The sequence below is a fragment of the Oratosquilla oratoria genome, chromosome 16 (genome assembly GCF_046742065.1).
Source record: "Oratosquilla oratoria isolate Oo_2021 chromosome 16, ASM4674206v1, whole genome shotgun sequence".
Taxonomy (NCBI): Eukaryota; Metazoa; Arthropoda; class Malacostraca; order Stomatopoda; family Squillidae; genus Oratosquilla; species Oratosquilla oratoria.
In genome coordinates, this window is record NC_134792.1 from 51,865,054 (window position 1) to 51,888,882 (window position 23,829).

Sequence of the window (23,829 nt, forward strand, 5' to 3'; positions counted from 1 at the left end):
GCTGGCACTGCTAGTATACTAGTAATGCTACCAATATTAGTGTGCTAGTACTACTAGCACTGCTAGTGTACTAGTACTTCTAGCAATGCTAGAGTACTACTACAGCAAGCAGTGCTAGTGTACTAGTACCGCTATTGTACTAGTACCGCTAGTGTACTAGTACTGCTAGTGTACTAGTACTGCTAGTGTACTAGTACTGCTAGTGTACTAGTACTTCTAGTGTACTAGTACTAGTGTACTAGTACTACTAGTGTACTAGTACTGCTAGTGTGCCAGAACTGCTAGTGTGCCAGAACTGCTAGTGTGCCAGAACTGCTAGGGTGCCAGAACTGCTAGGGTGCCAGAACTGCTAGGGTGCCAACGCTGCTAGAGTGCCAGCATTGCTAGCACTGGTAGGGTGCTAGTACTTCTAGCATTGCTAGGGTGCTAGTACTGCTAGTACTGATAGTGTGCTAGTACTGCTGGCACTGCTGGCGTGCTAGTTTTGCTGGCACTGCTAGGGTCCTAATACTGCTGGCACTGCTAGGGTCCTAATACTGCTGGCACTGCTAGGGTCCTAATACTGCTGGCACTGCTAGGGTCCTAGTACTGCTGGCACTGCTAGGGTCCTAGTACTGCTGGCACTGCTAGGGTCCTAGTACTGCTGGCACTGCTATGGGTCCTAGAACTGCTGGCACTGCTAGGGTCCTAATACTGCTGGCACTGCTAGGGTCCTAGTACTGCTAGTTTTCTAGTGATGTTAGTGTGCTAACACTGCTAGTGTGCTAGTACAGCTAGTGTGCTAGTACTGCTGGCACTGCTTGTGTGCTAGTGCTGCTAGCACTGCTAGTGTGCTAGTACTACAAGCACTGCTAGTGTGCTAGTACTGTTAGCACTGTTAGTCTGCTAGTACTACAAGCACTGTTAGTGTGCTAGTACTACAAGCACTGTTAGTGTGCTAGTACTGTTAGCACTGCTAGTGTGCTAGTACTGTTAGCACTGCTAGTGTGCTAGTACTGTTATCAATGCTAATGTGTTAGTATTGTTAGCACTGCTAATGCGCTAGTACTGTTAGCACTGCTGGTGTGCTAGTACTGTTAGCACTGCTGGTGTGCTAGTACTGTTAGCACTGCTGGTGTGCAAGCACTGTTAGCACTGCTGGTGTGCTAGTACTACAAGCACAGCTGGTGTGCTAGTATTACAAGCACTGCTAGTGTGCTAGTATTACAAGCACTGCTAGTGTGCTAGTACTGTTAGCACTGTTAGTGTGCTAGTACTACAAGCACTGTTAGTGTGCTAGTACTACAAGCACTGTTAGTGTGCTAGTACTACAAGCACTGTTAGTGTGCTAGTACTACAAGCACTGTTAGTGTGCTAGTACTGTTAGCACTGCTAGTGTGCTAGTACTGTTAGCACTGCTAGTGTGCTAGTACTGTTACCAATGCTAATGTGTTAGTATTGTTAGCACTGCTAATGTGCTAGTACTGTTATCACTGCTAATGTGCTAGTACTGTTAGCACTGCTGGTGTGCTAGTACTGTTAGCACTGCTGGTGTGCTAGTACTGTTAGCACTGCAAGTGTGCTAGTACTGTTAACACTGCTAGTGTGCTAGTACTGTTAATACTGCTAGTGTGCTAGTATTGTTAGCACTGCTAGTGTGCTATTTTTGTTAGCACTGCTAGTGTGCTATTTTTGTTAGCACTGCTAGTGTGCTAGTACTGTTAGCACTGCTAGTGTGCTAGTACTGTTAGCACTGCTAGTGTGCTAGTACTGTTAGCACTGCTAGTGTGCTAGTACTGTTAGCACTGCTAGTGTGCTAGTACTGTTAGCACTGCTAGTGTGCTAGAAATGCCAACACTGCTAGTGTGCTAGTACTGCTAGCACTCTTAGTGTGCTAGTATTGTTAGCAATGCTAGTGTGCTAGTACTACTAGTGTTCTAGTACTGCTAGCACTGCTAATGTTCTAGCACTGCTAGTGTGTTAGTGCTGCTAGTACTGTTAGTTCCAGTGCTGCTAGTACTGTTAGAGTTCTAGTTCTGCTAGTGTACTAGTACTGCTATTCTACTAGTATTGCTATTATACTAGTACGGCTAGCACTGCTAGTGTCCTATTACTTCTAGCACTGTTAGTGTGCTAGTACTCCTAGAGTGCTAGTACTGCTAGTATACTAGTACTCATAGTACTACTAGTGTACTAGTGCTACTGTGCCAATACTGCTAGTCTATTGGTACTGTTAGTGTAGTAGTACTGCTAGTGTACTGGTACTGCTAGTGTACTGGTACCTCTAGCACTGCTAGTGTACTGGTACTACTAGCACTGCCAGTGTACTGGTACTACTAGCACTGCTAGTGTAATGGTACTACTAGCACTGCTAGTGTAATGGTACTACTAGCGCTGCTAGTGTACTGGTACTGCTAGCACTGCTAGTGTACTGGTACTATTAGCACTGCTAGTGTACTGGTAGTGCTAGCACTCCTAGTGTACTGGTAGTGCTACCACTCCTAGTGTACTGATAGTGCTAGCACTGCTAATGTACTGATAGTGCTAGCACTGCTACAGTACTGGTAGTGCTAGCACTGCTAGTGTATTGTTAGTGCTAACACTGCTAGTGTACTGATGGTGCTAGCACTGCTAGTGCACTGGTAGTGCTAGCACTGCTAATGTACTGGTAGTGCTAGCACTGCTCGTGTAGTGGTAGTCCTAGCACTGCTCGTGTACTGGTACTGCTAGCACTGCTCGCCTAATGATACTTCTAGCACTGCTCGCGTACTGGTACTGCTAGCACTACTCGTGTATTGGTACTGCTAGCACTGCTAGTGTACTGGTAGTGCTAGCACTGCTAAGGTACTGGTAGTGCTAGCACTGCTAGTGTATTGGTACTGCTAGTGTACTGGTCACTCTGGCACTGCTAGTGTACTGGTACCTCTGACACTGCTAGTGTACTGGTACTGCAGGCACTGCTAGTGTACTGGTACTGCTGGCACTGCTAGTGTACTGGTACTACTAGCACTGCTAGTGTAATGGTACTACTAGCACTGCTAGTGTACTGGTACTGCTAGCACTGCTAGTGTACTGGTACTATTAGCACTGCTAGTGTACTGGTAGTGCTAGCACTCCTAGTGTACTGTTAGTGCTAGCACTGCTAATGTACTGATAGTGCTAGCACTGCTACAGTACTGGTAGTGCTAGCACTGCTAGTGTATTGTTAGTGCTAACACTGCTAGTGTACTGATGGTGCTAGCACTGCTAGTGCACTGGTAGTGCTAGCACTGCTAATGTACTGGTAGTGCTAGCACTGCTCGTGTAGTGGTAGTCCTAGCACTGCTCGTGTACCGGTACTGCTAGCACTGCTCGCCTAATGATACTGCTAGCACTGCTCGCGTACTGGTACTGCTAGCACTACTCGTGTATTGGTACTGCTAGCACTGCTAGTGTACTGGTAGTGCTAGCACTGCTAAGGTACTGGTAGTGCTAGCACTGCTAGTGTATTGGTACTGCTAGTGTACTGGTCACTCTAGCACTGCTAGTGTACTGGTACCTCTGACACTGCTAGTGTACTGGTACTGCAGGCACTGCTAGTGTACTGGTACTGCTGGCACTGCTAGTGTACTGGTACTACTAGCACTGCTAGTGTAATGGTACTACTAGCACTGCTAGTGTACTGGTACTGCTAGCACTGCTAGTGTACTGGTACTATTAGCACTGCTAGTGTACTGGTAGTGCTAGCACTCCTAGTGTACTGTTAGTGCTAGCACTGCTAATGTACTGATAGTGCTAGCACTGCTACAGTACTGGTAGTGCTAGCACTGCTAGTGTATTGTTAGTGCTAACACTGCTAGTGTACTGATGGTGCTAGCACTGCTAGTGCACTGGTAGTGCTAGCACTGCTAATGTACTGGTAGTGCTAGCACTGCTCGTGTAGTGGTAGTCCTAGCACTGCTCGTGTACTGGCACTGCTAGCACTGCTCGCCTAATGATACTGCTAGCACTGCTCGCGTACTGGTACTGCTAGCACTACTCGTGTATTGGTACTGCTAGCACTGCTAGTGTACTGGTAGTGCTAGCACTGCTAGTGTATTGGTACTGCTAGTGTACTGGTCACTCTGGCACTGCTAGTGTACTGGTACCTCTGACACTACTAGTGTACTGGTACTGCAGGCACTGCTAGTGTACTGGTACTGCTGGCACTGCTAGTGTACTGGTATTACTGGCACTGCTAGTGTACTGGTAGTGCCAGCACTGCTAGTGTACTAGTACTGGTAGCACTGCTAGTGTACTGCTGCTGGTAGCACTGCTAGTGTACTGGTAGTGCTAGCACTGCTAGTGTACTGGTACTGCAGCACTGCTAGTGTGCTAGCACTGCTAGTATACTGGTACTGCTAGCACTGCTAGTGTACTGGTACTGCTGGCACTGCTAGTGTACTGGTACTGCTGGCACTGCTAGTGTACTGGTACTACTGCCACTGCTAGTGTACTTGTACTGGTAGCACTGCTAGTGTACTGGTAGTGCTAATATTGCTAGTGCACTGACACTGGTAGTACTGCTAGTGTACTGGTAGCACTGCTTGTCTACTGGTAGTGCTAGCACTGCTAGTGTACTGGTAGTGCTTGTACTACTAGTGTAGTGGTAGTCCTAGCACTGCTCAAATCTAGTACTGCTAGCACTAGTATACTGATACTGCTAGTGCACTGGTAGTGCTAGCACTGCTAGTGTACTGTTAGTGCTAGCACTACTAATGCACTTGTAGTGCTAGCACTGCTAGTGTACTGGTAGTGCTAGCACTACTAATGTACTTGTAGTGCTAGCACTGCTAGTGTACTGGTACTGCTGGCACTGCTCGTGTACTGGTACTGCTAGTGTACTGGTACCTCTGGCAATGCTAGTGTACTCGTAGTGCTAGCACTCCTAGTAAACTGGTAGTGCTTGCACTGCTAGTGTACTGGTAGTGCTAGCACTGCTAATATACTGGTAGTGCTAGCACTGCTAATGTACTGGTAGTGCTACCACTGCTAGTGTACTAATACTGCTGGCACTGCTCGTGTACTGGTACTGCTAGTAAACTGGTCCCTCTGCCACTGCTAGTGTACTGGTACCTCTGACACTGCTAGTGTACTGGTACCTCTGGTACTGCTAGTGTACTGGTACCTCTAGCACTGCTAGTGTACGGGTACTGCAGCCACTGCTGGTATACTAGTACTGCTGGCACTGCTAGTGTATTGGTACTGCTAGTGTACTGGTAGTGCCAGCACTGCTAATGTACTGGTAGTGCTACCACTGCTAGTGTACTGGTACTGCTGGCACTGCTCGTGTACTGGTACTGCTAGTAAACTGATCCCTCTGCCACTGCTAGTATACTGGTACCTCTGACACTGCTAGTGTACTGGTACCTCTGGCACTGCTAGTGTACTGGTACCTCTAGCACTGCTAGTGTACGGGTACTGCTGCCACTGCTGGTATACTGGTACTGCTGGCACTGCTAGTGTATTAGTACTGCTAGTGTACTGGTAGTGCCAGCACTGCTAGTGTACTGGTACTGCTGGCAATGCTAGTGTACAGGTACTGCTGGCACTGCTAGTGTACTGGTACTGCTGGCACTGCTAGTGTACTTATACTGCTAGCAATGCTATTGTACTGGTAGCACTGCTAGTGTACTGGTAGCACTGCTAGTGTACTGCTAGCACTGCTAGTGTACTGGTAGTGCTAGCACTGCTATTGTATTGGTACTGCTAGCACTAGTATACTGATACTGCTAGTGCACTGGTATGCTAGCACTCCTAGTGTACTGGTAGTGCTAGTGTACTGGTATGCTAGCACTCCTAGTGTACTGGTAGTGCTAGCACTGCTAGTTTACTCGTAGTGCTAGCACTGCTAGTGTATTGGTAGTGCTAGCACTAATAATGTACTGATAGTGCTAGCACCGCTAGTAAACTGTTAGTGCTAGCACTGATAATGTACTGGTAGTGCTAGCACTGCTAGTGTACTGGTACTTCTGGCACTGCTCGTGTACTGGTACTGCTAGTGTACTGGTCCCTCTGCCACTGCTAGTGTAATGGTATCTGTGGCACTGCTAGTGTACTGGTACCTATGGCACTGCTAGTGTACTGGTACTGCTGGTATTGCTAGTGTACTGGTACTGCTGGTATTGCTAGTGTACTGGTACTGCTGGCACTGCTAATGTACTGCTACTGGTAGCACTGCTAGTGTACAAGTAGTGCTAGCACTGCTAGTGTACTGATAGTGCTAGCACTGCTAGTGTACTGGTACTGCAGCACTGCTAGTGTACTGGTACTGCTAGCACTGCTAGTGCACTGCTACTGCTAGCACTGCTAGTGTACTGGTAGTGCTGGCACTGCTACTGAACAGGTACTGCTGGCACTGCTAGTGTACTGGTACTGCTGGCACTGCTAGTGTAATTGTACTGGTAGCACTGCTAGTGTACTGGTAGTGATACCACTGCTAAGGTACTGGTAGTGATAGCACTGCTAAGGTACTGGTAGTGCTAGCACTGCTAAAGTACTGGTAGTGCTAGCACGGCTAGTGTACTGGTAATGCTAGCACTGCTAGTGTACTGGTAGTGCTAGCACTGCTACTGTACTGGTAGTGCTAGCATTGCTAGTGTACTGGTACGGCTAGCACTGCTAGTGTACCGGTAGTGCTAGGACTGCTAGTGTACCGGTAGTGCTAGCACTGCTAGTGTACTGGTACGGCTAGCACTGCTAGTGTACTGGTAGTGCTAGCACTTCTAGTGGACTGGTAGTGCTAGCACTGCTAGTGTACCGGTAGTGCTAGCACTGCTAGTGTACTGGTAGTACTAGCACTGCTAGTGTACCGGTAGTGCTAGGACTGCTTGTGGACTGGTACGGCTAGCACTGCTAGTGTACTGGTAGTGCTAGCACTGCTAGTATACTGGTAGTGCTAGCACTGTTAGTGTGATGGTAGTGCTAGCACTGCTAGTGTACTGGTACTGCTAGTGTACTGTTACGGCTAGCACTGCTAGTGTACTGGTAGTGCTAGCACTGCTAGTGTACCGGTAGTGCTAGCACTGCTAGTGTACCGGTAGTGCTAGCACTGCTAGTGTACTGTAACGGCTAGCACTAGTGTACTGGTAGTGCTAGCACTGCTAGTGTACTGGTAGTGCTAGCACTGCTAGTGTACTGGTAGTGCTAGCACTGCTAGTGTACCGGTAGTATTAGCACTGCTAGTGTACCGGTAGTATTAGCACTGCTAGTGTACTGGTAGTGCTAGCACTGCTAGTATACTGGTAGTGTTAGCACTACTAATGTACTGGTACTGCTAGTGTACTTGTACTGCTAGCACTGCTAATGTGCTCGTAGTGCTGGCACTCCTAGTGTACTGGTAGTGCTAGCACTGCTAGTGTACTGGTGCTAGCACTGCTAGTGTACTGGTACGGCTAGCACTGCTAGTGTACTGGTAGTGCTGGCACTGCTAGTGTACAGGTAGTGCTAGCACTCCCAGTGTACTGGTACGGCTAGCACTGCTAGTGTACTGGTACGGCTGGCACTGCTAGTGTACAGGTAGTGATAGCACTGCTAGTGTACTGGTAGTGATACCACTGCTAAGGTACTGGTAGTGATAGCACTGCTAAGGTACTGGTAGTGCTAGCACTGCTAAAGTACTGGTAGTGCTAGCACGGCTAGTGTACTGTTACGGCTAGCACTGCTAGTGTACTGGTAGTGCTAGCACTGCTAGTGTACTGATAGTGCTAGCACTGCTAGTGTACTGATAGTGCTAGCACTGCTAGTGTACCGGTAGTGCTAGCACTGCTAGTGTACCGGTAGTGCTAGCACTGCTAGTGTACTGGTAGTGCTAGCACTACTAGTGTACTGGTACTGCTAGTGTACTGTTACGGCTAGAACTGCTAGTGTACTGGTAGTGCTAGCACTGCTAGTGTACTGGTTTTGCTAGCACTGCTAGTGTACTGGTAGTGATAGCACTGCTAGTGTACTGGTAGTGCTAGCACTGCTAGTGTACTGGTACTGCTAGTGTACTGTTACGGCTAGCACTGCTAGTGTACTGGTAGTGCTAGCACTGCTAGTGTACTGATAGTGCTAGCACTGCTAGTGTACTGGTAGTGATAGCACTGCTAGTGTACCGGTAGTGCTAGCACTGCTAGTGTACCGGTAGTGCTAGCACTGCTAGTGTACCGGTAGTGCTAGCACTGCTAGTGTACTGTAACGGCTAGCACTACTAGTGTACTGGTAGTGCTAGCACTGCTAGTGTACTGGTAGTGCTAGCACTGCTAGTGTACTGGTAGTGCTAGCACTGCTAGTGTACTGGTAGTGCTAGCACTGCTAGTGTACTGGTAGTGCTAGCACTGCTAGTGTACTGGTAGTGCTAGCACTGCTAGTGTACTGGTACTGCTAGTGTACTGTTACGGCTAGCACTGCTAGTGTACTGGTACTGCTAGTGTACTGGTACGGCTAGCACTACTAGTGTACTGGTAGTGCTACACTGGTAGTGCTAGCAGTGTTGGTGTACTGATAGTGCTAGCACTGCTAATGTACTAGTATTGCTAGAACTACTAGTGTACTGGTAATGCTAGTGCTAGCCAGTGTACTGGTACTACTAGCACTGCCGGTGTACTGGTACTGCTCGCACTGCTAGTGTACTGGTACTGCTAGCACTGCTAGTGTACTGGTACTGCAAGCACTGCCAGTGTACTGGTACTGCTCGCACTGCTAGTGTACTGGTACTGCTAGTGTACTGGTACTGCTAGCACTGCTAATGTACTGGTAGTGCTAGCACTGCTAATGTACTGGTCATGCTAGCACTGTTAGTGTACTGGCACTTTTAGCACTGCTAGTTTACTGGTACTGTTCGCACTGCTAGTGTACTGGTAGTGCTAGCACTGCTAGTGTATTGGTAATGCTAGCACTGTTAGTGTACTGGCACTTTTAGCACTGCTAGTTTACTGTTACTGCTAGCACTGTTAGTTTACTGGTACGGGTAGCACTGGTAGTGTACTGGTGCGGCTAGCAGTGCTAGTGTCCTCGTACTTCTAGCACTGGTAGTGTACTGGTAGTCCTGGCACTGGTAGTGTACTGGTACTGCTAGCACTGCCAGTGTACTGGTACTGCTAGTGCTAGCACTGCTAGTGTACTGATAGTGCTAGTGTACTGGTACTACTAGCACTGGCAGTGCAGTGGTACTGCTAGCACTACCAGTGTACTGACTCTGCTACCACTGCCAGTGTACTGACTCTGCTAGCACTGCTAATGTACTGGTATTGCTAGAACTGCTAGTGTACTGGTAATGCTAGTGCTAGCACTCCTAGTGTACTGGTAGTGCTAGCACTGCCAGTGTACTGGTACTGCTAGCACTGCTAGTGTACTGGTACTGCTAGCACTGCCAGTGTACTGGTACTGCTAGCACTGCCAGTGTACTGGTACTGCTAGCACTGCCAGTGTACTGGTACTGCTAGCACTGTCAGTGTCCTGGTACTGCAAGCACTGCCAGTGTACTGTTACTGCTAGCACTGCCAGTGTACTGGTACTGCAAGCACTGCCAGTGTACTGGTACTGCTAGTGTACTGGTAGTACTAGTGTACTGGTACTGCTAGCACTGCCAGTGTACTGGTACTGCTAGCACTGTCAGTGTCCTGGTACTACTAGCACTGCCAGTGTACTTTTACTGCTAGCACTGCCAGTGTACTGACTCTGCTACCACTGCCAGTGTACTGGTATTGCTAGCACTGCCAGTGTACTGGTATTGCTAGCACTGCCAGTGTACTGGTATTGCTAGCACTGCCAGTGTACTGGTACTGCTAGCACTGCTAGTGTACTGGTATTGCTAGCACTGCCAGTGTACTGACTCTGCTAGCACTGCTAATGTACTGGTATTGCTAGAACTGCTAGTGTACCGGTAGTGCTAGCACTGCTAGCACTGCCAGTGTAATTTTACTGCTAGCACTGCCAGTGTACTGACTCTGCTACTACTGCCAGTGTACTGGTATTGCTAGCACTGTCAGTGTACTGGTATTGCTAGCACTGCCAGTGTACTGGTAGTGCTACCACTGCTAGTGTACTGGTACTGCTAGTGTACTGGTAGTGCTAGTGTACTGGTACTGCTAGCACTGCCAGTGTACTGGTACTGCTAGCACTGCCAGTGTACTGGTACTGCTAGCACTGCCAGTGTACTGGTACTGCTAGCACTGCCAGTGTACTGGTACTGCTAGCACTGCTAATGTACTGGTATTGCTAGAACTACTAGTGTACTGGTAATGCTAGTGCTAGCCAGTGTACTGGTACTACTAGCACTGCCAGTGTACTGGTACTGCTCGCACTGCTAGTGTACTGGTACTGCTAGCACTGCTAGTGTACTGGTACTGCTAGCACTGCTATACTGGTACTGCTAGCACAGCTAGTGTACTGGTAGTGGTACCACTGCTAGTGTACTGGTAGTGCTAGCACTGCTAGAGTGGTGGTAGTGCTAGCAGTGCTAAGGTACTGGTAGTTCTAGCACTACTAGTAGTGCTAGCACTACTAGTGTACTGGTAGTGCTAGCAGTGCTGGTGTACTGGTAGTGCTAGCACTGCTAGTGTACTGGTAGTGCTAGCACTGCTTGTGTACTGGTAGTGCTGGCACTGCTAGTGTACTGGTAGTGCTAGCACTGCTAGTGTACTGGTAGTAGCACTGCTAGTGTACTGGTAGTAGCACTGCTAGTGTACTTTCACTCCTAGTGAACTGGTATTGCTAGAACTGCTAGTGTAATAGTACTGCTAGTGTACTGGTACTGCTAATGTACTGGTGCGGCTAGCACTACTAGTGTATTGGTAGTGCTAGCAGTGCTGGTGTACTGATAGTGCTAGCACTGCTAATATACTGGTATTGCTAGAACTGCTAGTGTACTGGTAATGCTAGTGCTAGCCAGTGTACTGGTACTACTAGCACTGCCAGTGTACTGGTACTGCTCGCACTGCTGGTGTACTGGTACTGCTAGCACTGCTAGTGTACTGCTACTGCTAGCACTGCTAGTGTACTGGTACTGCTAGCACTGCTAGTGTACTGGTAGTGCTAGCACTGCTAGTGTACTGGTAGTGTTAGTGTACTGGTACTGCTAGCACTGCCAGTGTACTGATACTGCTAGCACTGCCAGTGTACTGGTACTGCTAGCACTGCCAGTGTGCTGGTACTGCTAGCACTGCCAGTGTACTGGTACTGCTAGCACTGCCAGTGTACTGGTACTGCTAGCACTGCCATTGTACTGGTACTGCTAGCACTGCCAGTGTACTGGTACTGCTAGCACTGCCAGTGTACTGGTACTGCTAGTACTGCCAGCGTACTGGTACTGCTACCACTGCCAGTGTACTGGTATTGCTAGCACTGCCAGTGTACTGGTACTGCTACCACTGCCAGTGTACTGGTATTGCTAGCACTGCCAGTGTACTGGTACTGCTAGCACTGCTACTGTACTGGTATTGCTAGAACTGCTAGTGTACTGGTAATACTAGTGCTAGCACTCCTAGTGTACTGGTAGTGCTAGCACTGCCAGTGTACTGGTACTACTAGCACTGCCAGTGTACTGGTACTGCTAGCACTGCTAGTGTACTGCTACTGCTACCACTGCTAGTGTACTGGTACTGCTAGTGTACTGGTAGATCTAGCACTGTTAGTGTACTGGTGGTGCTAGTGTTGCTAGTTTACTGGTAGTGCTAGCTCTGCTAGTGTACTGGTAGTGCTAGCGCTGCTAGTGTACTGGTAGTGCTAGTGCTGCTAGTGCTGGTGCTAGCGCTGCTAGTGTACTGGTAGTGCTAGTGCTGCTAGTGTACTGGTAGTGCTAGCGCTGCTAGTGTACTCGGAGTGCTAGCGCTGTTAGTGTACTGGGAGTGCTAGCGCTGCTAGTGTACTGGTAGTGCTAGCGCTGCTAGTGTACTGGTAGTGCTAGCGCTGCTAGTGTACTGGTAGTGCTAGCGCTGCTAGTGTACTGGTAGTGCTAGCGCTGCTAGTGTGCTGGTAGTGCTAGCGCTGATAGTGTACTAGTAGTGCTAGTACTGGTAGTGTTCTGGTACTGGTAGTGCTCGCACTGCCAGTGTACTGGTACATGTACTGCTAACACTGCTAGTGTACTGGTACTTCTAGCGCTGCTAGTGTACTGGTACTGCTAGCGCTGTTAGTGTACTGGTAGTGCTAGCGCTGCTAGTGTACTGGTATTGCTAGCGCTTCTAGTGTACTGGTAGTGCTAGTGCTTCTAGTGTACTGGTAGTGCTAGTGCTTCTAGTGTACTGGTAGTACTAGCGCTGCTAGTGTACTGATAGTACTAGCGCTGCTAGTGTACTGGTAGTCCTAGCGCTGCTAGTGTACTGGTAGTGCTAGCGCTGCTAGTGTACTGGTAGTGCTAGCGCTGCTAGTGTACTGGTAGTGCTAGCGCTGCTAGTGTACTGGTAATGCTAGCGCTGCTAGTGTACTGGTAGTGCTAGCGCTGCTAGTGTATTGGTAGTGCTAGCGCTGCTAGTGTATTGGTAGTGTAGCACTGGTAATGTACTAGTAGTGCTAGTACTGGTAGTGTACTGGTGGCACTGCTAGCGTACTGGTACTGGTAGCACTGCTAGTGTACTGGTACTGGTAGCACTGATAGTGTATTGGTACTGGTAGCACTGCTATACTTGTACTGGTCGCATTATCCAAGTGTTACCGCCAGAAAAATAAAAGAAAGTAACCTGGGAGTCTTTGGGGAGGTTAGTGTGCGAACAGTTAGCCACCGCATGGATACAGAAGCCTCTTTTCACTCTTAACGAGAGGCACCGTAGGGTCGAGTTTTGTAAGAAATATCTTCAGTGGGATGATGACAAGTGGCTGGATATTCTCTGGACCGATGAGTCCACCTTTACTCTGACTGGCAATAGGGGTGGAAATGTGTATCGGCGTGCGGGTAGCGACCCTCTTGACCCCCGGTACGTTCAACAACAGTGAAACACCCTGATTCTCTCATGGTATGGGAAAGTTTTAGTGGAAGAGGACTTGGGAGCCTTGTTGTACTACTGAAAAATGTAAAAGTGAACCAATATGTTTATTAAGAACTCTTAAATGACCACCTGGAGGATTCCTTTAATAGCTCAAATGCTAACATCTTTCAACAAGATCACGCCCCAGCCCCCACTGCTCGTAGTGTTACTCAGTGGCTTAAAGACTGTCATATACCTTACATAGCAGACTGGCCAGGCATAGTCCTGACATAAACACAATAGAAAACCTGTGGAACCACATTAAACAAGACCTGGAGGGTAAAGATACAAGCTCTATTTCCAAGCTTGAGGCAGCCATTCGCCAATCCTGTGCTAGCATAGCCCCTGCACATCTTGCCAAGTACGCCACTTCCATTCCAAACTGCCTTCGTGAGATCATTGCACATAAAGACCACCCATCAAAGTATTAGAGGTATGAAGTGAGCTTTTGTTTATTGATTTAAGACTCATTCATTCTCATCACTCATTCCCGCTAACTGTTCATACTTCCTTGCCGAGCACTGTATTAGGTAGATGGGAGGAATGCGGACCCAAGAGTGTGTGTGTGGTGACCTTCCAAAGTTGAGCCTATCTTCTCATTTTTCACATTTCCACCTCTGGCGCCTGTACCTTTGACCCGAGTGCTATCCAAGTGCAATCAGTAGCAGGCCTGTGGGCGAGATGGTGCCCCAATCGGAGCAGATCACCAAAATGACCCCCAAAAATTTGCCACAAATTGTCAGGTCACTGATTTGGCCCAAACTTAGCCCAAATGGAGAGAGAGTCATACACAATGCAGTGCAAGGTAGCCGAGCCTTTTTCTCTGATTTTTCGCATTCTGCCTCTGGTGCCCGTACTTCTGGCCTGAGTGCTGTTCAAGTGCAATCAACAGCACCTAATCTTGCATTGTTTCATTGTAGCTGTACTCAAACAATAATGCCAAATTTATTCCTCGAGTGACTTATGGACAAGACCAGTGGTTGTTGCTGGATTCTAATCCTCATGTCATCATCTCACCATTCACTACCCTCCCATCTCCATCCCAAATACCATCTATACATAAACACTTCATTTCCTCCTTGAAACATACCCATTCTTCCTCTCCTAAATCCCCTTTATCTCCAATCACTTATTATGTTTTTCTCTACTTCTGGTGTTTTTTTTTCTATTTCCTTTTCATTCTATTGGTTATCTCTCAGCATATAACTACCTCCCACCATATTCCTTTTCCTCCACACTCAATTTCTCTTCCACTGAAAAATTAGGACACTCCCCTACTCTCTTCAAAGCACGAACATCCTTAACTCTTCCAACCTTCCCTTTGTGCACCACTACATAGTCCATCAGTCCTATCAACCACTCTTCCCTCTATCACCCTTTCCCATTTATACTTGTGCTTGCTTCTCTTCTTAAACACCGTTTGTTATCATCAACTCTCATTATAAAAACATCTCGAACATCTCTCCACTATAATTTTTACTTGGCACCACAAACCTCCCTACTCTAGCATCAGGATCACCCAACACAACTATATCTACATTCTTCCCAAAACTCTCTTAACACTCATTTAAATCAATCCAAAAATCTTCCTTTTTCCTCACTTTTCTCACTACCAGGATCTCACTAAAGCCCAAAATTTTCATCACAGTTTTACATCATCCACATTAACCTGAAGACACTTCCCTCCACTCCACCACACACTTTCCTACTTCATCATCTACCAGCAGAGCCAATCTTTCCTTCCCTTCCCCCCTAATCACTGCAATCACCATCTCTCTCTTCCCCTTTACCTCAGATATTAAATTTTCAGTTTGAACTATATAGACATAGGGATATTTTTTCTTTAACCATATTGTCCGTCTAGTACAAAGCCATTTTCATGTTCTGAAATGTTATCTATGGCCAACACTCCAAGATCCCTCTTTTCTTTTACTTTTGTGTTTTATTTCCTATTGGGTAAATCATTTTGCAAGTGAAATGCATGCATGGCCATGTGTTTTAAACAATGACTGGACAATTTTGCTGTGAATCAGGCCAATGTTCTCATATACAATAATTGTAATATTTTATTTTCTAATCATACTTAATACATCAAATATTAAATTTTCATTCTCAACTAATCTTCCATCCCATGTTGACAGAAAAAGCCCCTCAAATCAAATAGCACAACATACTGTGATGAACTGTCAGCCAAGTCAAGATTGAGTGCAACTGCAAAGCTGACTGGCAACATACACAAGAAAAGCACAAAGGCACTGTCAAAATTCTGCTTTATCCAAAATAACATTATTACATGATAACACTACTCTTGAAGGATTAACAATAAGTTGTATAAACACGGCAAAGGAAACATGGACTGGAAGTGAAGCATTTATTCCTGACGTTTCGTCTATTGACTTTCATCTATTGACTTTGAGAAAGTCAATAGATGAAACGTCAGGAATAAACGCTTCACTTCCAGTCCTCCATGTTTCCTTTGCCATGTTTATGCAACTTGTTCACATGGATTTTCGATTCACAATAACTCTCTGTGAAGTATACAAATCCTCCATAATGTGTCAAAATAAACATCCTTAAACTGATGTTATAAATTATCCATTCATGTTCCTTGAAGAATATAATCTATCTACATTTGTTGAGTTGAATTCCCATTCCAAGTATTATTTTCATCATCATCATCATCCGCTTGCAATCGAAGAACATTTCCATCACGCTGAAATCTACCATCGCCTCGACTTCCATAGGCACTGTTGATGGAAAAAACATAATAATAATAATGATAATAACAATAATAAATTAAATATACATATACATATACCAAGTCTTTTTCCCCCTTACTAGGGAGGTAGCCAAAAAGGAAAAGGCATAAAATCATTCCCACCCATTCCATCCCTGAATACACTCCACAACCCTCCACCCTCCCTCCCATCTTAGCACCTCCTAGATGACGGGTCATCACTGCACCTTGTCCACTGCCCTGGGTCAGAAGCAGTGTCGCAAGACACAGCACATCCACAGCAAGGCCGCTTCATTAAATCGGCGACCGCCCCCCCTCTCCATCCCCCCATATAAAGGAGAGGACAGGGAGAAATCCCTTCGGGCTGCATCAAAATTTTGCTCACACATACTACCTCACCCCCCATCCCCCCATCCATTCCACCTCATGCATCACAACATCTTCCATATACAACCATTCTCCATTCACCCGTCTTCTGTCCTCCCGTCCTTCCTCAACAGACATTCCCCTCTTCCCCAAAGCCCCCTTCACCCCATCCATCCATCTTATCCTAGGACATCCCCTCATGTTCACTCCCTCCACATCTGCCTTCCATACCTCTTTTACTAGTCTTTCTTCACTCATTCTTTCCATGTGTCCAAACCATCCTAATACTCTTTCATAAACACTATCTCCCAACTCCCTTTCCACCCCTGTTCTCCTCCTCACATCCTCATTTCTCACTCTATCTAGCCTAGTAACCCCCATCATACTTCTCAGACACTTCATCTCAAACACATTCAAACTCCTTCTCTCTTCTTCTCTTATGTTCCATGTTTCTGCTCCATACAGTGCTGTTGGCACAATCACTCCTTCATACAGTCTCCTCTTAGCATCCATTCCCAAATGTCTATTCCTCATTACACTTTTTAATCCACCAAGGCATTTACTCGCTTCTCTCAATCTACATTCTACCTCCACCTTTACTCCACCTTTTCCTGCCACATTTGCACCCAAATATCTAAAACAGTCCACTTCTTCCAGTTGCTCTCCCTTAATGCTCATTTCCAGATTACTGCCACTTTCACCCCTTGTACATCTCATCACCTTACTTTTACCCACATTTATCTTCAGCTTTCTTCTATCACACACTCTCCCAAACTCTGTCACCAACTTCCTCAATCCCTCTTCTGATCCTGCCACAAGCGCAGTGTCGTCCACAAACAACAGCTGGCTCACCTCCCACTTTTCTCCATTTTCTTTAACCATCTCCAATCCCTGACCCACTACCCTTGCATTTACCTCTCGCACTACCCCATCCATGTATAAGTTGAACAGCCAGGGTGACATAACGCATCCTTGACGAAGTCCCACCTTTACCTCAAACCACTCACTCTCTCCATTTCTAATCCTGACACAAGCTCTACTACTCTCATAAAAACTCTTGACAGCTCCCAGCTTTCCTCCTATCCCGTATATCCGCATAACCTCCCACAGTGCCTTTCTGTCTACCCTGTCGTAAGCCTTTTCCAGATCCATAAAGGCCCAAAAAACATCCTTCCCCTTTCCTATAGCTTTCTCACATATCTGTCTTACCACAAAAATCTGATCTACTGTACACAACCTCTACCTGTCCTAAATCCACACTGTTCCTCACCTATTACTCACACTGTTCCTCTCCTAATCCTCTCAATCAAGATCCTCCCATAAGCCTTCCCAACTACACTTAACAAGCTAATCCCTCTGAAACTACTACATTCACACTTGTCCCCCTTTCCCTTGTAAAGTGGAACTATACAAGCACTTCTCCAGTCCTCCGGCACTCTACCTTCTCTCCAGCAAACATTAAATAACTTCACCAACCAGTCCACCATCACTGTACCTCCTCTTTTAAGACATTCTGCATGGCATCCATCCAGACCAGGTGCCTTACCTGCTTTCATCATAACTGCTGCTTTCACTTCATCCTTCCTTATTTCTCCTCCATTTTCCTCACTCATCACGGTCATTTTCTTAGCATTTCCCACTGCAGCTATCTTTCCCTCCCTATCCTCCTTCACATTTAGCAACTCCCTAAAATATTCTGCCCACCTTCCCCTTACTGCCTTCTCCTCCATTATCATCTCTCCATCTGTACCTTTTACCTTTTCTTCTCTACTTGATTCGCCTCCTCTTCCTCTCTTAATTTCTTTCCAAAACATCTTTTTATTACTTTCAAAATTTTCTGTCATACTCTGCCTCCTTTACCTTTTTCTTTACTTCTCTTTTCTTTTCTTTGTACGTCTCATATGACTACCTCGTCCTATTTTGTAACCAATCTGTGTAAGCTCGCTTCTTCTCTTCTACAACCTTCTTCATTTCCTCATCCCACCATTCACTACCCTTCCTTCTATTTCCTCCTGTCCTTCTTGTTCTACACACCATCTTTGCACATTTTGTGACTCCTTCCTTGAACCATCCCCATTCCTCCTCCACACCTACCTCTACTCTATCCTTCACTCCCTCCCACTCCTCCTTCAGCTTCTTCTTGTACTCCTTCTCCTTTTCCTCTTCACTTACAGAGTTCACTCTAAGCACCTCCCTACCTTTTGTCCCTTTCCTTTCTCCATCTGTCCTCCACTCTCAACTTACCTTCCACCAGAAAATGATCTGATATTCCCCCACCCTCTCCCCTTAGCAACTGCATTCTCCCCCTTACAAGAGAGGTAGCCAAAGTCAAAGGCATTAATCCACTCCCACTCTTTTCATCCCTACATACTCCACTCCCATTCAGCAACCCTCCCTCCCTCTTTCCTTGGCTCCTCGTGGATGACTGGTCATCCCTGCATCTCGCCCACTGCCCTGGGTCAGAAGCAATGTACATACATATACCAAGGCTTTTTCCCCCATACAAGGGAGGTAGCCAAAGGAAAAGGCATAAAATCATTCCCACCCATTCCATCCCTGAATACACTCCACACCCCTCCACCCTCCCTCTCATCTTAGCACCTCCTGGATGACGGGTTATCCATGCACCTTGTCCACTGCCCTGGGTCAGAAGCAGTGTCGCAAGACACAGCACATCCACAGCAAGGCCGCTTCATTAAATCGGCGACCCCCCTCTCTGTCCCCCATGCATAAAAGGAAAAGACGGGGAGAAATCCCTTTGGGCTGCGTCAAAATTTGCTCACACATACTACCTCACCCCCCACCCCCCCACCCAATGAAGCAATGTAGCTTCATTTAATTGACGACCCCCACTTTCCATCCCCTCATGCAGAAAAAGAGAAGATGGGTAGGAATCCCATTGAGCTGCATCAAATATCGCTTCGGGCTGCATCAAAATATCATTCACATATAACCACTCCCTACCACTCTCATCCCCAACACCCTCCCTTCCTTGCTCAACATTCACCTCTTGCTTATCACCACTTTCAACCCATCCTATTTTCATTATTTTCAAAATTTCCTGTCATATTCCTCCCCATTTTACATCTGCTTTCCTTTATCTTGTGTTTTGCTTCTCTTCTTTTTCTTTAAACCTCTCGTATATTTCATCCTACTTTGCAACCAATCCCTGAATGCTCACTTCTTCTCTTCTACTATTTTCTTCATTTCATCTTCTCACCACTCACTACCCTTCCACATACCATCTTTACATTGTCACTACCTCCTTGAAACACCCCAATTCCTCTTCCACACCTACTTCCACTCTATCCTTCACCACCTCCAATGCTTTTCTCAGCTTCTCCTTGTAGTCCTGTTCCTTTTCCTTCTCATTTAAATAGTTTACCCTAAGCACCTCCCTACCTTCTGCCCTTTTTCTTTCTCCACCTATCCTCCACTCTCATCTTGCCTTCCACCAAAAAAATTTCTGACATTCCCGTACTCTCTTCCCTAAGAGCATGGGCATCCAGAACTCGTCCCACTCTTCTCCTGGGTACCACTACATGGTCCATTAATGCCTTATTAACCACCTTTCCCTCCACCACCCTCTTTCATGTGTACTTATGCTTTACTTTTTTTTCTTAAACACTGTGTTAACTATCATCTACTCACTGAACATATCTTCACTATCTCTCCACTATGATTTTTATCTAGCACTCTTAAACTTCCCAACCACTCCATCTATTAGTTCATTCATTCGATAACTAGTTCACTAAGAGTGGGTAAGGTACTATTAGTCTAGATATCAGCAAATGTGAAACTAATTTATAAAGTAGGAAACAGAGAGGTACTGGCAAGTTAAAGACCAGAGTCGTTGACTCGTACAATAGCGAAAATGCGAGAGAAAATTGTGAAAGATGAAATGGTCATCCCTGTCCCTGCCCACTGCTTGGGTCAGATGAGCCAATGCACATGTATCCAAATTCTAAAACATCTAATCCTCATTCTAGATGGTTGCCACAACATAGAAATGATACAAACGTTTGAGGCCTATTTCTTGTTGTTGCTGATCCTCCTGCTTCCTCTCGCAGCCTTTTGTTGACAGGTTCTCCATCAGTGTCCCTGGTTGGTGTACGAGGTGGTCCTGTTAGGCCTAGGAACTGTAGAACTGTGCGCACTATGATGGTAATTGGAGTCAGAACAAACCGTATTAGGTCCATAAATCCTCCATTCCACCTACTCACTGAAGATCCACCACCTGACCTAGATGCAGCCTGTAGTCATAACAAGTAAAGATACTTTACTGATACAACTAGTAGATGATTTTATTTTCTTGAAAGTTTTATGATTGAATCTATATATTGCAACTTTATCATTCTAAACAACAACAGATTCTCAACTTACTGGATACAAAATAATAATTGCTGAGGGCACAAGAGAGAGATCTCTCAAAGTTGACCCCATGTCTTCCATGGTGAATGGCCTCAACTGCACAGTAGATGACATAATAAAGTTGGAATAGGGTAGATCTATATTTACTTTAATGTAATTTTCAACATCTTTCAGGGTCGAGTCTGCTGAGAACTTGCCAAAATGTGAGGATCCATCTGGTAGTCTAAATTTGAGTCGTGAAATGTCACTGAAAAGATGAAAAGTATGAATACTGTGTGTAAAAAATATACATATTTCAATAATCTTTACCCAAGCTTACCAGAAAATACTGTATACTATATTGGTACCTATTTGAAACTGATGATGATGAAGTAGCAGCAGCAGCTGGGGCTGATTGATTTGGTGCACTTGCAGCCTGCTGTTCTTCTCGAAGCATTGCGGATCTTGCTTCCCTCTCTGCTCTATCTGCAGCTATCTGTGCTCTGGTAGATCATTAATCATTCAGTTCACTGTCCTAGATATCTCTAGGTATGGGCAGTACCACATGTTACCCCCAGGTGACTGCACCTGGGGTAAAATGCTTTTGTGGCCAACCCTATCCTGTATTGGTGTTATTTAAAAAATATATGGTGGATGAATGCAGTTGTGATATTGTGGGTCTTGTTTGTTGTGGGAGGGATTTCTCTCTAGAACTGATGTTTGGGGAAGTTTCATGGAGTATGGATTTTGGTAGTTGGTCATGTTGTGGTTGGTTTGTGATCTGACTATATATGTATTTTTGACGGAAGCAGAGTAGGAAACACAGGAGTCTTAGAGTTTATTCCTGACTAGTTTTGCAGGTATGCTTTTTCAAAGGAATGGGTTTACAAACGGGCTGTGGGCATTATATACATGGGGTGGACCTCACTACCTCCTCGTGTTACCATAGTTGGTGACGAGTGTGAACATTATAATATTGTGGCTAACGTAACAATGATGAAATTTTACAAATAAATATGATAAAGAAATTATTAATAGCAATTGTAACAATAATAATGATAACAATGATAATAAAAATGAAAATCTAAATATAAATTTAAATATTTAAATAATAATAGTAATGATAATGATAATAACAATAATAGTAAAAGTAATAATAATAATAAAAATAATAATATATAAATGATAACACTAATAAAAAAAATTGATAATTATAATAATAATAAAAATGAAAATTTAAATATTTAAATAATAGTAACAATAATAATAATAAAAGTAATAATAATGATGATAATTATAAAAAAAAAATAATAATAGTAATAATAATAATGATAATAATAACAACAATAATAATAATGATAATAACAAAGAATAATAATAAGTGTTGAAAATAAATAGTAATAAATAACATTAAAAGAATAATAATCATGATAAAAAGTTGGGGATAATATTAAATGGTGAAGGAACAATGTTGGGGGATATCATTATCATTATTACTTTTATTATTAATTATCATTGTTATTATTATTGATATTATTATTGTTATTATTATTGATATTATTATTGTTATTATTATTGTTGTTATTATTATTGTTACTATTATTATTTAAATATTTAACCCATTAAACTCCGATGACAAGATGTCTTGTCATTGGGCCAAATAAAACAAAAAATCATAAAACACCAAAATGTTTGATCAAACACCAGAAAAATATGACGTCAATCCTCGCTTCGCTCGCAGCGAAGCGAGGATTGACGTCATATGTTTCTGGTGTTTGATCAAACATTTTGGTGTTTTATGATTTTTTGTTTTATTTGACCAAATGACACGACATCTTGTCATCGGAGTTGAATGGGTTAAATTTTCATTTTTATTATCAATCATTATTATAATTACTATCAATAATTTCTTTGTTGTTAGTGTTATCATTTATATATTATTTTTATTATTATTATCATTATTATTACTTTTACTATTATTGTTAATATCATTATCAGTTATTATTACTATATTTATTCAAATATTTAAATTTATATTTAAATTTTCATTTTTATTATCATTGTTATCATTATTATTGTTACAATGGCTATTAATAATTTCTTTGTTATCATCATATTTAATTGTAAAATTTCATCTTTGTTATGTTAGCCACAATATAATGTTCACACTCGTCACCAACTATGGTAACACGAGGAGGTAGTGAGGTCTTCCCCATGTATATAATGCCCACAGCCCGTTTGTAAACCCATTCCTTTGAAAAAGCATACCTGCGAAACTAGTCAGGAATAAACTCAAGACTAAGACTCCTGTGTTTCCTACTCCGCTTACGTCAACCTGTCAGAATGTCTCAACATTTGTCTCCGAGTGGAAATGGAATCCAAAAAATATGTATTTTTGTATAAATATGCAGTTGAGAGGTGTAGGTGATATGTTAGAGTAGCATGCTGCCAGTGTGGTTTTTTGGCTCCATTCAGTTGGTCATGTTGTGTTAAGGGATGGATGGGTTGGATGGAGAGTTTTTCCATAGAATTGTGTGCCTATCAATTTCATATGGTATGGAGAAGTTTTTGGTTTGTATAATGATGTTCTACTGGGGTGATTTTAGTGCATCCTGTTATCATTCTTAATGTTTTATTTTGTGTAGTTCGCAGGGTGTCTGTTTCCTTAATTGTAGGGAATCATGTCAGAGAAGTATTGATGAGTGTAATTCTTATGAGATGTTAGTATACTATGATTAATATCCCAATTCATAATGCATTACGATGAAAAAGTTGTGGTTACTGCATAATGACAGCATGGAAAGAAAAAAGGAACAAAGACAGGCACCACCTGTCTGTTGAGCAAGGAAGGGAGAAGGCAGGAGATAGGGGTAAGTGTACAGATGATATTGTGATGCAAGGAAGTGGTTATGAGTGAATGATACTTTTGACACAGCCTGAAGGGATTTCTCCCCATCTTCTATTTTTCTGCATGAGAAGATGGAGAGGGGGGATTGCTGAGTACAGCAGCCTTGCTGTGGATGTGCTGCGTCTTGTTGCATTGCTTCTGACCCAGGGGAGTGGCCAGGATACAAGAATTATTTGTCATCTATGAGGAGCTGAGAGGAAGAAAGGTTGGGGTCAAATGGGTGGGAGAGGGGTATATGCCTTTGACTTTGGCTACCTCCCTAGTAAGGGGAAAAAAATTATATATACATTATATATATATATATATATACTTGGATGAGGCCTTGCTGTGGATGTACTGTGTCTTGCGACACTGCTTCTGACCCAGGGCGGTGGGCAGGGTGCAGGGATGACCCGTCATCCAGGAGGTGCTCAGATGAGAGGAAGGGTGGGAGGGGTGTGGAGTGTATTTAGGGATGAAATGGGTGGGAGTGTTTTTATGCCTTTCCCTTTTTGGCTACCTCCCTTGGAAGGGGGAAAAAGCCTTGG

General features: G+C 44.6%; 1 protein-coding gene across 3 annotated transcripts in view; it reads right to left on the bottom strand.

The window, feature by feature from the left end:
• Positions 1–14,991: 14,991 nt before the first annotated feature.
• The window catches only part of LOC143033996 (UBX domain-containing protein 4), a 32,849-nt gene continuing 24,011 nt past the window's right edge, over positions 14,992–23,829 (bottom strand). For all 3 annotated transcript variants that reach the window (XM_076199795.1, XM_076199794.1, XM_076199796.1), the window contains exons 8-11: positions 20,763–20,897; positions 20,428–20,662; positions 20,065–20,297; positions 14,992–15,688 (exon numbers count right to left, since the gene is read on the bottom strand). In XM_076199795.1, the coding sequence (XP_076055910.1) occupies positions 15,568–15,688; positions 20,065–20,297; positions 20,428–20,662; positions 20,763–20,897 (724 nt within the window). In that variant the 3' untranslated portion in view covers positions 14,992–15,567. The remainder of the gene's footprint in view (positions 15,689–20,064; positions 20,298–20,427; positions 20,663–20,762; positions 20,898–23,829) is intronic.